The 14,322-nt window shown below is 44.3% G+C and overlaps 1 protein-coding gene across 1 annotated transcript in view; it reads left to right on the plus strand.

Moving 5' to 3' along the window:
* LOC106605061 (plectin) overlaps nucleotides 1-14,322 on the plus strand; it is a 240,151-nt gene that overhangs the window by 151,341 nt on the left and 74,488 nt on the right. The window contains exons 8-21 of the mRNA XM_082974927.1: nucleotides 4,083-4,198; nucleotides 4,711-4,811; nucleotides 5,525-5,644; nucleotides 7,870-7,965; nucleotides 8,192-8,319; nucleotides 10,717-10,810; nucleotides 11,346-11,500; nucleotides 11,771-12,071; nucleotides 12,322-12,399; nucleotides 12,556-12,717; nucleotides 12,928-13,032; nucleotides 13,270-13,365; nucleotides 13,511-13,636; nucleotides 13,965-14,117. Of these exons, the coding sequence (XP_082831053.1) occupies nucleotides 4,083-4,198; nucleotides 4,711-4,811; nucleotides 5,525-5,644; nucleotides 7,870-7,965; nucleotides 8,192-8,319; nucleotides 10,717-10,810; nucleotides 11,346-11,500; nucleotides 11,771-12,071; nucleotides 12,322-12,399; nucleotides 12,556-12,717; nucleotides 12,928-13,032; nucleotides 13,270-13,365; nucleotides 13,511-13,636; nucleotides 13,965-14,117 (1,831 nt within the window). The remainder of the gene's footprint in view (nucleotides 1-4,082; nucleotides 4,199-4,710; nucleotides 4,812-5,524; nucleotides 5,645-7,869; nucleotides 7,966-8,191; nucleotides 8,320-10,716; nucleotides 10,811-11,345; nucleotides 11,501-11,770; nucleotides 12,072-12,321; nucleotides 12,400-12,555; nucleotides 12,718-12,927; nucleotides 13,033-13,269; nucleotides 13,366-13,510; nucleotides 13,637-13,964; nucleotides 14,118-14,322) is intronic.

Consider the following 14,322-nt stretch of genomic DNA (forward strand, 5'->3'; position numbering starts at 1 on the left):
ACGCATACTGCGAGCCAGGCCTAATCGCCCAACATCAGTGCCTGACCTCACTAATGCTCTTGTGGCTGAATGGAAGCAAGTCCCCACAGCAATGTTCCAAAATCTAGTGGAAAGCCTTCCCAGAAGAGTGGGGGCTGTTATAGCAGCAAAGGGGGGACCAACTCCATATTAATGTCCATGATTTTGGAATGAGCTGTCTGACGAGCAGGTGCCCACATAATTTTGGTAATGTAGTGTATATCTAGTACAAATGTAAACTAGGTACGTAATCAATCAGACACTAGTTTCAACAAAAGAGAGAAAAGTTTTCCATGTCTTATAAAATAAGTTTGTGTGTCCACTTAGTGTTTATTTCTCAGTTCTGACTAGTCCTGAGGTAAATTACATTTTTATTCTAACTCTGTAGTTGTTAAATCTCCTCTCCTGGCCGTACTTGATTGTACAGGTTTCAGGCAGCTCTAATAAGACATTTCTTTGAACTTGTCAGTGCCCTGGGCTTGGAATACCACAGGTGGGTGTTGTCTCAGATGGATACAGGTACTGGCACTGATTTGAGCACTTACTGTATATGCTGTTATTATTATGTTATTAGACTCACTAATATACGTTCAGGTGGAGAGGGTGCTGTCTGAGGCACCTGGGTGGTGTAGAATTGGGAAAGATGGGTTTGTTTACTTATCCTTTCATAAGAATCTATTTTTTCTAGGGAGCCTTAAAGGGAGTGCTCCTAATCTCAGCTTGTTACCTGTATAAAAGACACCTGTCCACAGAAGCAATCAATCAATCAGATTCCAAACTCTCCACCATGGCCAAGACCAAAGAGCTCTCCAAGGATGTCAGGGACAAGATTGTAGACCTACACAAGGCTGGAATGGGCTACAAGACCATCGCCAAGCAGCTTGGTGAGAAGGTGACAACAGTTGGTGCGATTATTCGCAAATGGAAGAAACAAAAAAGAACTGTCAATCTTCCTCGGCCTGGGGCTCCATGCAAGATCTCACCTCGTGGATTTGCAATGATCATGAGAACAGTGAGGAATCAGCCCCGAACTACACGGGAGGATCTTGTCAATGATCTCAAGGCAGCTGGGACCATAGTCACCAAGAAAACAATTGGTAACACACTACGCCGTGAAGGACTGAAATCCTGCAGCGCCCGCAAGGTCCCCCTGCTCAAGAAGGCACATATACATGCCAGTCTGAAGTTTGCCAATGAACATCTGAATGATTCAGAGGGAAACTGGGTGAAAGTGTTGTGGTCAGATGAGACCAAAATGGAGCTCTTTGGCATCAACTCAACTCGCCGTGTTTGGAGGAGGAGGAATGCTGCCTATGACCCCAAGAACACCATCCCCACCGTCAAACATGGAGGTGGAAACATTATGCTTTGGGGGTGTTTTTCTGCTAAGGGGACAGGACAACTTCACCGCATCAAAGGGACGATGGACGGGGCCATGTACCGTCAAATCTTGGGTGAGAACCCCCTTCCCTCAGCTAGGGCATTGAAAATGTGTCGTGGATGGGTATTCCAGCATGACAATGACCCAAAACACACAGCCAAGGCAACAAAGGAGTAGCTCAAGAAGAAGCACATTAAGGTCCTGGAGTGGCCTAGCCAGTCTCCAGACCTTAATCCCATAGAAAATCTGTGGAGGGAGCTGAAGGTTCGAGTTGCCAAACGTCAGCCTCGAAACCTTAATGACTTGGAGAAGATCTGCAAAGAGGAGTGAGACAAAATCCCTCCTGAGATGTGTGCAAACCTGGTGGCCAACTACAAGAAACGTCTGACCTCTGTGATTGCCAACAAGGGTTTTGCCACCAAGTACTAAGTCATGTTTTGCAGAGGGGTCAAATACTTATTTCCCTCATTAAAATGCAAATCATTTTATAACATTTTTGACATGCGTTTTTCAGGATTTTTTTGTTGTTATTCTGTCTCTCACTGTTCAAATAAACCTACCATTAAAATTATAGACTGATCATTTCTTTGTCAGTGGGCAAACGTACAAAATCAGCAGGGGATCAAATACTTTTTTCCCTCCCTGTACATATAGACATGAATATGAGAGTGGATGAGTGGAGACATGTCTGTGGTCTCCCAAAGTTTAGGCGGAGTCCTAAAAAGTCAGAGACAGCCACATTATCTGTAAATAATAGTGTTTTCCAGCACATAACATGTAATGAAAGCTGCACCGTGCACATCCCCATGGAGTCTGGATGAATCATGAGAGCGACTAAAACAGGGACATGTGATGAGGGAAATCTGGGTAAATACCCAGCAAGGTGTGGCACTAAAGGAAGGAAGAAAGAGAGGCCCACAGGGCAGGTTCAATCAAAGCTGTGCGTGTACCTGCAAAGTTGAGCTTCACCCTGCTCTCTCTAACAGAGAGCGAGAGAGAGAGATAGAGAGAACACTTTTTAAGTTGTGAGTGTCACCTAAGGCATTCTATTTACTAGCTGATTTTCGTAAGGAGAGAGGTGTGTCACTGTAACACTCCTACTCAAACGACGAACACCGCAGAGTTACTTTTTGCACAGCCTACAGTCGGCACTATCCACCAATTTGCAGCACTTTTTTTAACCACTTATTTGGAGGATTGAATGTTGTTGTCACCCTGGGAACTAAGGACCTTACGTTGGACTGGTGAAAGTTACAGTTGATATCCGGGGAGCTGTTTTGGATAGACAGGGCTGAGGTTGGGAGGTCAGGTCAGAGGGGATGACAGAAGTTAGTCTCCTAGTGATACCGAGATGTTTCTTCTCTCACGGAGAGGGTTGAGCACTCTTTGTAACCTCAACATGAAGACTGTGAAGACGTCTCATTGAAGACGTCAATGCTCGGGTGGGATTTACCTGCACATTCTGCAGACTTGGACCCGGCTGTATCCTGAACAAACGCCAAACCATCACAAGGAAGCTTGTTAAAATGATTGGCGCAGCAAGCCTTTTGGAATTGGAAGCTCACTGTTAAGTGCAAAGTTTTCACTTGCCACTGGAAGAGTACGAAACATCTAGCCAGCTAGCTCTCCGTTTTGGGGAGACTACAACTCCCAGAAGGCACCATGATGTCAAGTCTGAAGAGGAAGCTGTCCATGAAGTCCAGGAAGAGGACTGGCAGGTCGTCCAGCAGGGTCACAGGTTTGGTCAGCTCATTGGAAGACCGTGTGGTCATGCAGTGTGACGATATCCTCTCAGAAGGCTCCTCCTGCGACTCAGGCCAGGGCTCCCACAGCTCAGTGGCCCACTCCAGCTGCGACTCCCACTCAGGGGACCATGAGCTGGGCCAGGGGACAGGGTTGGGACATGACTGGAGCCCCCACAGCCTCCAGGGAGGGGAGGGGAGGCTGGTCAGCCCCAGTAGGGTTGAAGGGAAGCCCCCCAGGCCACGGAAGCAGCTCTCTCTTAGGGAGGTGCGGTGCCTGGAATCAGCCCCAAGCCCTGGGGACTACTACGCTGTCCGCTCCACCTATCGCGTCAAATCGCTGTACGGATCTGCTCTAAGCTTCTCTCTTATTTGTCTTGGGCTTTACTTTCGCAGTATATCAGAATAATGTGAACATAATGTAAAGCAAGAATGAGTATACTGTGCCATAAAATATTACATACTTAAACAGTGACATTTTAACTTAATGGGTGCAATGAAAAATGAATTAGAGAGGGAACTTTTGTTACAGATTTTTTTTTTTTTATGTTTACATTGGTCAAGAATTGAATTTGAGTAACAGTATGATTTGAATGTTTCCCTATGGCTATTTTCTGTTCACTTACTATCCTCTCCGTGGTGCAGATGAGTGTAACGGGGAGCGAGTGTAGGTGCTTATATCATTTGAAATATGGCTGTCCTGGTTGTCTGCTGCAGCCCCGTGTAACATTCCATTCGTATATAGATGCCAAGCACCTCAGGGGAGGCAGGTGTTCACTGCAGATTTATGACATACAGACGTGCCATTTAAAAAAAAGTGATATGTAGGTATGTAGGTATGAATTATCAGTATCTGCCCGGCCTGTCCTAATACCCTCCTCACCTGTCTACACTGCCTTTACACCAATCATGACGGATTTCCCATGGTTCTGTCTCCTTAGGCCTAGACTCATTGACATGAGTAAGGTGTACCGCCAGACCAACGTGCAGAACCTTGAGTACGCCTTCAACGTGGCAGAGACAGACCTGGGCGTGACACGCCTGTTGGATCCAGAGGGTAAGACTGCACAGAGATCCTCCAGTACATGTACGTGTGATGAGGGCTGACCTCAACACCAGGGGTGGAATCACAAGTGCACGCTGTAGCAAAAATGTTTCGCAACGGAAAACGTTTTTCCAACGAAAACAATAGTTTCTATTCGGGAAATTCCCTCCCCATTTCGTTGTTTGCTTCTGTTTTGTTCTCCAACCACGTCCCAGCTAACTTTGTACTTTTGATATTTAATGGAAGAAGAGGCAGGGGTGAGAGACTCCAGATGGAACTTGAAGAGCTTATAACTTGAAGAGCTTATAAACCATACCCCCCCTTCTCCAAATCCACCATGGACATGATCTACATGTATAACTAATATTTACACTCATCTTCACGTACCAACTAATGACTGGACACACTTAACTTTTTGTTTTACAAGGAGCCTCAAAGTACTTAATTCAGTATTTGGTATTTGCAGCGTCTCCATTCCTCTTTTGCTGTGAAAAAAATCTTTAAACACACAATTATTTCCCCAGATGTTGACGTGCCGCACCCTGATGAGAAGTCCATCATCACCTACGTGTCATCCCTGTATGATGCCATGCCCCGGGATGTCCAGGATGGAATCCAGGCTAACGTGAGTGTATTTCTGACCACCGCTGATCTCTGATCACTTCATTATTTTTATAAGATTGTCCCTAAACCTGATATACTCACAAACTGGACATACCTTATGTCTGAGACTCAGATTGATAAATTCAAAAGGGGGCACGCTAAGCCACTGTTATTGCAATCCTACTTTCAATGAGAGTGAATTCCGAGGACCCCCCGGATTACACAGGCTTGTGACAGTCAGAACATGTCATTTGTTTTGTTTATGACACTGTCGTCCAGAGTCGCTTCAGTTTGGAACCACAGTGGAAGTCCTGTGATCCTAAATGGAGCTGCAGGAAATTAGGAACCTTCTGTGTTTACCTCAAAGAACTTTCTACCCAATAAACACCCTCTCACACAACAGCATGATCCCAGCACATAGAAGAGACCCGTTGGAAAAGCAAAATGGTGTACTGTATTGTATTGCCAAAACAGATTTTAGTGTGCCATTTGTACTCCAATGATAACTAAACATATAATGAAAGTGAGTAAAGGAGGGAACTTTTTTTTATTGCACATGTGTGTACATATGCATGTGCACACACACACTACTTTCTCTCTCTCTCTGTTGACACCTAATTGAGTGAGGGTGGTGTGTGAGCAGGCGAGTTATCATGGCTCTCCAGGAGAAGGCTCTTGCTGTCTGTTGTTAAACCCTGTTATTGTCTGCTGTTTCCTGCTGTGTCTGTGATACAGGAGCTGGAGCTGCGCTGGACAGAGTACTATGAGCTGGTCACTATCATTCGGCAGTGGATAAACCACCATGTCGTTATCTTCGGCGAGAGGAGGTTCCCAGGCAGCTATGAGGAGATAGAGGTGAGTCTCCTACTTGGACAGTTACTAGTAGCGCTGTTGTGACTGGGATTGGAATGCTACTTGTGGCTGGTCATATAAAGTTTTATTGCTAGACATAGGTGTCATGTCCTGACCATAGGGTGGTCTTATTTTCTATGGTAGAGATGGTCAGGACGTGACTAGGGGGGTTTATCTCGTTTTTTTTCTATGTTATGTTCTAGTTCCTTTTTTCTATGTTGGGGTTTGGTATGATTCCCAATTAGAGGCAGCTGGTCATCGTTGTCTCTAATTGGGGATCATATTTAAGGAGTTGTTTTTCCCACCTGTGTTTGTGGGAGATTATTTTTGAGCTAGTGCATGTAGCACCGCTTCGTCACGGTTTGTTGTTTTGTTTATGGTTTATTGTGTCTTGCATAGTTTCACATTAAAATGTAAATATGTGGAACGATACCCACGCTGCGCTTTGGTCCGTTCCTACACACACTCGTGACAATAGGAGCGTGTATACTGGAGCTTGGGTACTGAATATACTGTATGTGTTTCTGTGTCTATATATCGGGGTCTGAAGCTAAGGCATTTTTTGTATTGCTGTGAATTATGTTTATTACATTTCTCCACACACACACACCTTCATTTATTTTCTGTTACCATAAGCCTATTCAGAGGTGATCCCATGATCAAATCGTTCTGGAGATTCGTTTCTCTGAGCTCTTACTGATATGTATGCGCACATGCATCAACAGAAGTCATGCACTCCTGAGATGCGTGGTCGTGAAATAGTTAAGCCATTATGACCAAGCGGGTAGCTCTGCCATTCGATACCACATCAAACAGAGCAATTACAGTATGTGTCCAGTCTAGAGATGGCGGGCATCGTGTGACATCTGGGTGGATGGTACTGGAGCTGAGAAAAGCAGACCTGAAGGCAAACATTATTCTACCTAAACCTCAGTGGAATCTTCCGTACTGCCCCAACCCATTCCCTGGCTAGCACTGAATCGTAAAACGTTGCGTGACTGCAACTTTCTCTGTGGAGATAAAAAGGGACTGTCAGATAAAGGCTAGGTCAGCTAAGTTCTCCTATTGGATAATGTATATGACATTCACGAACCTATCAGTTGCTGTAATCTGTTTCCAAATCTTGTACAGTACATACAAAGGAATTGTACAGTTAAACAGAGGAGGACGCACTTCTGTGTCCAATTTCCTTTATCAACTCGAACACCAATTATATGGGTTTAACGTGCTCACACCTCCTTTTCATCAGATGTAATGGCATGATCAGAATGAGCAGTACAAGCAGTACAAGGCTGGGTATATTGTGCTTCAAGGTAGTCTAGTTCCAAGATCTCTTTTCCTAGAAAATGGTTCTCAAAATACAGGCAAAAGCAGTATCTCGAGAAGTCTCTATTTGTTTCTATTTGTGTTTATATGCCATGTCTTCTAATAAGGCATCTGACTTTTCTATGGATTCTTTTCAACAGCCCTTATCTTTGTTAGCGTGAGTCTTTGTTTGGGAAGGTGTCAAAATAATCTGGTTAACCACTTTAGTGATCCAGTACCATACTGGATTTAGATAATCCCATGTTTAATGGCCAATTGAAAAGGTCAAGCTCTGTGTGTATGTATGTGAATTAAGGACATGGGAACATGTTATAAAGCTACAAGGTTACAATCCTTTCTCAAGAAACTCCCACTGTGAGAATGTAAACATGTCAACTAACTCATCAAGAACTGTAGTTTTACACGTCACCGCTTTAGCAAATCAGAATCATCACCTAGACTAGAGTCAATGGAAGCAGTTTGGTTAAGTACTGCTGTTGTGGTTGGGGTCAATTCCATTTCAAATGGAATTTCAGTTTACTTTCTGAATTGAATGTCTTGAAATAGAATTGTCCTCAACCCTGTTTAGTGTTATGTAGCGTTTAAAAAGGAAGCAAGAGTAGGATGGATTGATTCACTAGCTAGTAAGGTAGGTTGCCTTGCGGTTAGAGCATTGGGCCAGGAACCAAAAGGTCGCTGGTTCAAATACCTGAGCCGACAATGTGAAAAATCTGCTGACGTGTCCTTGAGCAAGGCACTTAACACTAATTAGCTCCAGGGATGCCGTACTACTATAGCTGACCCTGTAAAACAAAACATTTCACTGCACATTCTTTTTTTTATATATACAAAAATGTCCCCTTTGTGACCGTTCGTTTGAGAACGTTAAGAAAATGTTCTCCTTCATTCTGTCTCTCTTTCAGATCCTGTGGCGTCAGTTCTTGAAGTTCAAAGAGACAGAACTGCCTGCAAAGGAGGCCGACAAGCACCGTTCCAAACTCATCTACCAGTCCTTTGAGGTTAGCCATGCACAGAGCTTCTATTCTATTATTTTTTATTCTGTTTGCATTCTAGTCTATTCGATTAATTCTATTCTATTGTATTCAATTGTACTCTACTCTATTGTATCCCCTTCCATTATACTCTAGTCATTTTTTTGACAGATTGATATAGATAGATAAAGATGGTTGTATGATTTATGGCTAGAGGTCTAACACTTATTATTTTACACCACCCCCTCTACAGAGTGCAGTGCATGCTGGTCAGGTCAAGGTCCCTCCAGGCTACCATCCCATTGATGTGGAGAAGGAATGGGGCCGTCTGCACGTGTCCATCCTAGAGAGAGAACGACTGCTCAGGATAGAGTTTGAGAGGTGAGTGAGTAAAGCTGTGTGGTGGATATCAATGTCTGGCCATATTATTCCTGATTCCACGATTCCATCAATCCTCATCTGGATCTAAACTGGACAGAAATATAAACGCAACATGTAAAGTCTTGGTGCCATGTTTCATGAGCTGAAATAAAAGATCTCAGAAATGTTCCATATGCACACAAAGTGTATTTCTCTCAAATGTTGTGCACAAATTAGTTTATATCCCTGTTAGTGGGGATGCCAAGATAACCCATCCACCTGACAGGTGTGGTATATTAAGAATCTGATTAAACACCATGATCATTACACAGGTGCACCTTGTGCTGGGGACAATAAAAGGTCACTCTAAAATGTGCAGTTTTGTCACAAATCTCAATACCACAGATGTCTAAAGTTTTGAGGGAGTGTGCAATTGGTATGCTGACTTCATGAATGTCCACCAGAGCTGTTGCCAGAGAATTTAATGTTCACTTTATCATAAGCCGCCTCCAACATAATTTTTGAGAATTTGGCAGTGTGTCCAACCGGCCTCATAACCGCAGACCACGTGTATGGCGCCGTGTGGGGGAGCGGTTTTCTGATATGAACGTTCTGAACAGAGTGCCCCATGGGGGTGGTGGGGTTATGGTATGGGCAGGCATAAGCTACGGACAACGAACACAATTGCATTTTATCGATGGCAGTTTGAATGCACAAAAATATCATGACGAGATCCTAAGGCCCATTGTAAGGTCCATTTTTTAAAGGTATCTGTGACCAACAGATGCGTATCTGTACTCTCAGTCATGTGAAATCCGTAGATTAGGGCCTAATGAATTTATTATTTCAATTGACTGATTTCCTCATATGAACTGTAACTCAGTAAAATCAATTAAACTGTTGCTTGTTGCGTTTATATTTCTGTTTAGTATATATCTACTCTCTTCATGAGACCTTGTTAGTTTCTGCCTGTTTTGTTAGAAAATAATTGGTCTTCATGGTACAAAATGGGTAGAATATGTTATTGTTCGACACAAGACAGGTCATTGATTCATTGGTCTGTGTGAGAGAATCCTGGATAACTAACTCCATTAGTCGATTAAACCCAGTTTTCCTTGGTTGCACTGCTCTGGGGCCTTGTTTCGGCTGGTTTGTCTACAGCCAGCTCCTCTTGAACAGTAATGCCATTGGCACGCCCGAGGTTTGCTATCTATGATGCCGTAGGGTCTCGGACACTGTCCTGCCTGATTTCTCTAAGCTCTTCAGGGATGACTTCATGCGTCTTGACTTTAGATGGACGTTTCCACTAGTTTCTTTGATTTAAGTAGCGCCACAAAGCGTCGATTAGAATATCAGACCGTTGAAGAATGCAACTTACTTACAGAGAATGAATCATGATTCATATAAAAACCACAGAAAGTGACGGATGGATTCTTATCAAGCCAATTCTATCGGACCATTTCCTTGTAGTTACATGTGCCGTTTAAACCGCTGCAAGAACAACATCTGAAGCTAAGTAACGCACAGTAATTATATTACCCATCTCCCCTAATTCGGAGACTCCATATCCAGATGTTATGATTGAATCATGTTTTCCCTTTGCAATGAAGGGATTGCAAAGAAAGACATCCTCTGTTCACAAGGGCCAAGTCTTGTACAGAGCGATTTTATTTTTACAAAATGCTTTCTTGTAACTTAATCAGATATGATTATCTGTCAGAAGACATCAAATACCAATATTACCAATATCATAAGGCTAGATGGCTGGAGTGGTGTTGTGTTGCGAGTTGTCTTGAAATGGGCTGGTCCACTGTCATAAGACAGCCTTGTTTGCTGGGTCCATTTTCAGTATAATGGGCAGTTCTCATTTGCTAGTTTCAACTAAGTTCATCAGACTGGACAGTGCTCTATCTGGGCAGCCTTTTTCATGAACTGGGATGAGGAATGGCTGAACAAGCACAGCAGAAATCTGTCTTACACAACGCAGCAGGCATTTGTTGTCCCTGCCAAGATGGGAGAGAATTCCCATGACACGATGGGGCTGTGTTAAGAAGCGACACCTCTCTACATGGGACTTTAAAAGGGAGAGCATAGGGACAAGAGTATGGCATTTGTGACGGACCCTTATAGAGTAGAGTACCTGCTGCATTCAAAGAGGCTGTAAGTGTCTTGTTCTGGACTTTCAGTGATTGCGCTGTTGTGGGTAATTGTGTTACTATGTTATGAGGTTTTTAGCTGTGGCCAAGCAAGGAATATGTTATATTTGATACTCGATATTCTAAATCGTGACGTAATTTTTTTTCGTTTGTTTGTTTTTCTATTGATTCGTTCACTTTTAGCATGGTACAGAAGTGAAATGTTATACCAGGTCAGTGTTTTGTCCAGATGGGTGTTAATGCTCCTCTTCTCTTCCCTCAGGCTAGAGAGACTCCAGAGGATTGTCAGTAAAGTCCAGATGGAGTCAGGTGTGTGTGAGGAGCAGCTCAACCAGCTGGAGACCCTGCTGCAGACGGTGAGTCTTGGACCATTAACACTCTGACTGTACAGTGAGGAGGCCTGATGCTGGGCCTGGGACTGGGGCTGGGACTGAGGCTGGGACTGAGGCTGGGACTGAGACTGGGACTGAGGCTGGGACTGAGGCTGGGACTGGGGCTGGGACAAACTAAGGACAGCCATTGTCCTCAATTATGTAAAGCTGCTATAGGCCAGTGATTTTCTAACTGGAGTCAGATGCTCCAGTTAGAAAATCATTAGCTGTCTGGTTTTGAATGAGGTAGTAAACAATGTGTCCAGTCATCACCAGTGAAAATTCTCCCTATCAGAACGGTATTCCCTCTCCTGTCATACAACAGCGTGAGGTGGGCTGGATAAGTACAGTCTCACATATAAAATGAAGATCTTATCTCCAACAACTTTGGAAAGCCATAAAATCCTTCAAGTGGAGGAGGCATTACTTGTCTGTCAACCATAGAAACCATTTACCTTCTCTGTCTCTCGAAAGCTCATAGGTTAATGACATTAATATTGGTATGCCCTCCTCCCTCTAGGACATCCGTCTCCTGAGTGCAGGGAAGCCGGCTCAGCACACTGCCGAGATGGAGCGGGACCTGGACAAGGCAGACGGCATGATCCGCCTGCTCTTCAATGACGTGCAGCTGCTCAAAGATGGTCGCCACCTGCAGGCCGAGCAGATGTACCGCAGGTGTGTTGGCCATGTCAGTTTCTCACAAAATGGATAATAAAGTATCTATTTTCTATTTGATTCTATTATATTATATACATTGATCGATTGCAACGATTTGCTTTGTTAGGATAAAAACAATTTTCTCTAAACTATAAATGATATCCCCTCCTCCTCTAGTCATGAACGCTGATTGAAACCTAAGCTTGTTGCGTAACCATAGTCATGTAACTGAAGAAAATGTGTTACAGGACAGAACACTTACCTGTCAAATGCGTGTCGTTCCCACAGGGTATACCGCCTTCACGAGCGCCTTGTGAACCTGCGCACCGATTATAACCTGCGCCTCAAGTCGCAGGTGATCCAGTCCATCCAGCAGCCCTCCACCAGGGCGCGTCCTGAGATGGACGAGGTGACCCTGCGCTACGCCCAGGACCTGCTGACCTGGGTGGAGGAGAGTCAGAGGCGGATTGATGAGGCCGAGTGGGGCTCGGACCTGCCCACCGTGGAGTCTCAGCTGGGCAGCCACCGGGGCCTGCACCAGACCGTGGAGGACTTCCGCTCCAAGATCGAACGGGCCAAGGCTGACGAGGTACTAGACCTTAAAGGGGCAAAGGTGAAATATGTTTTAGTGGGGTGTTATAATAACTTTGTTTCATAGACTCTCCATGTCTCCGTATATTTCCATATCACTTTGAATGAGTTGACATCATGTTCTTTTGTATTCGATCCGAGGGAATGGAGACATTACCTACATTCATTACCAACCTCAAGTGCTAGATCCTCTCTATCTGACTGTGACATTACATTGATGTGGCCTGTGTGTCTCTTGTGTCCCTCAGAGCCAGCTATCCCCAGTCAGTAAGGGGACATACAGTCAATACCTGGGCAAACTGGACCTTCAGTATGCCAAGCTGCTAGTAAGATCTTTATTCAGAAGCATTCTATTGGGTTAAATGTAATATTTTTGGGTAAAGATGCTGTTATGGCCAACTACCACCAGTCTTCTGATATATACACACACACAGTATGCAATCTAATTTATATCTTCCCTCTTTCACCGCTCTCTCTCCCAGAACTCCTCCAAGTCTCGTCTTCGTAACCTGGACTCGCTCTATGTGTTCGTCAGCGCGGCAACCAAGGAGCTGATGTGGCTCAACGACAAAGAGGAGGAGGAGGTCAACTACGACTGGAGCGACCGCAACACCAACATGACTGCCAAGAAAGACAACTACTCGGTAGGTCTAACCGCCCACTCAGAAAAGCATATACATAACTTGAAAAATATATCAGAAATGCTGTTAAGACAGCTTGGTTGCTCAAATGCACATTTTCTGAAGCATAGAAAAAGATTGAATAGATCATACAGTATTTCCAAACTCTGGAGTAGTGTTCATCTGAATGTAAGGCTGTTGATAGCTCATTGATAGCTCATCTTCATTCGGAAGGGTCTGATGCGTGAGCTGGAGCTGAGAGAGAAAAAGGTCAACGACATCCAGGCCACAGGAGACAAGATGCTGAAGGAGGGCCACCCCGGCAAGAAGACAGTGGAGGTGAGCACAGCAATACCCCGTAGTGGTCTCCATGTGCAATAACAGGGTAAACCTGGATGTATGCATTAGTACACAGAACCGCATACCGTAGTAGATTGTTTTGCAACTGAAAACAAGCATGTCTTATTGGACAAGTTCAGGTAGTCCCTCCATGTTTCAGTCTGTTTTACCCCGCTTGGTGTCTAATGAACACAACCCTGTTTTGCCCAACTCTTGATGTTCCCCTTTAATTTCCAGGCCTTCACAGCAGCCCTGCAGACTCAGTGGAGCTGGATCCTCCAGCTGTGTTGTTGCATCGAGGCTCACCTCAAAGAGAACACAGCGTACTACCAGGTTTGGATGCTCAGAATAATTTTCAAAATAGAGAATGGCTCATAAACCTGCATGGTTCCATGAGTAATAGTTCCAAACACAATTGTTGATGTTCTCATTGATTGTTCAAACACACATGCCCTTATCCTCTTGTGCTTCTTCGCAGTTCTTCTCGGACGTGAAAGAGGCTGAGGAGAGGATGAAGAAGATGCAGGAGATGATGAAGAAGAAGTACAGCTGTGATCGCTCCACTACGGCCACGCGACTAGAGGACCTGCTGCAGGATGCTATGGTGCGTAGCCTACTACACAGTTGGACTGCGTATGGATGCTTGTGCTCACATAAAACGTGAGGTCACCTAGCTCTGGGACCCATATTCATAAATCGTAAGAGTAGGACTGCTGATCTAGAATCAGGTCTGCTTTTTATATATAATGAATGGAAAGGGGTTCCATGATCCTAGATCAGTACTCTTACTCTGAGATACTTCATGAATATGGGCCCTCGTCATAGGCAGAACTTTAGTCGCTCAAATGCAGAGAAAGCAAACCAGGAAACTCTTTATCTTTTTGTTCCATCTTTTTCGGGGGAGATTTTGAATGATTTCCCTTCTTCACCAGGAGGAGAAGGAGCAGCTGAATGAGTTTAAGACTCACGTGGCCGGCCTGAACAAGAGAGCCAAGACCATAATCCAGCTGAAGCCCCGTAACCCCACCAAGTCCATCAAGGGTAAACTGCCCATTCAGGCCGTGTGTGACTTCAAACAGATGGAGGTAATCATATCATCTTTATCATGACATTTTGAAGGTATCTGGTGTAGGAATGACGCTCTACCTATGTAGAGGAAGTAGAGACTTACTTTTCATTTGTTTGTTTCGTTCATCACTCGTTTTTCTTCCGATTCATTCATTCTTCCTGGTTCATTCATTCATGCTGGTCTAGCCATCCACCATCCGCGGACTGTAACGTCTCATGTAC

The sequence above is a fragment of the Salmo salar genome, chromosome 05, assembly GCF_965601325.2.
Source record: "Salmo salar chromosome 05, fSalSal1, whole genome shotgun sequence".
In the NCBI taxonomy this organism is placed as follows: domain Eukaryota; kingdom Metazoa; phylum Chordata; class Actinopteri; order Salmoniformes; family Salmonidae; genus Salmo; species Salmo salar.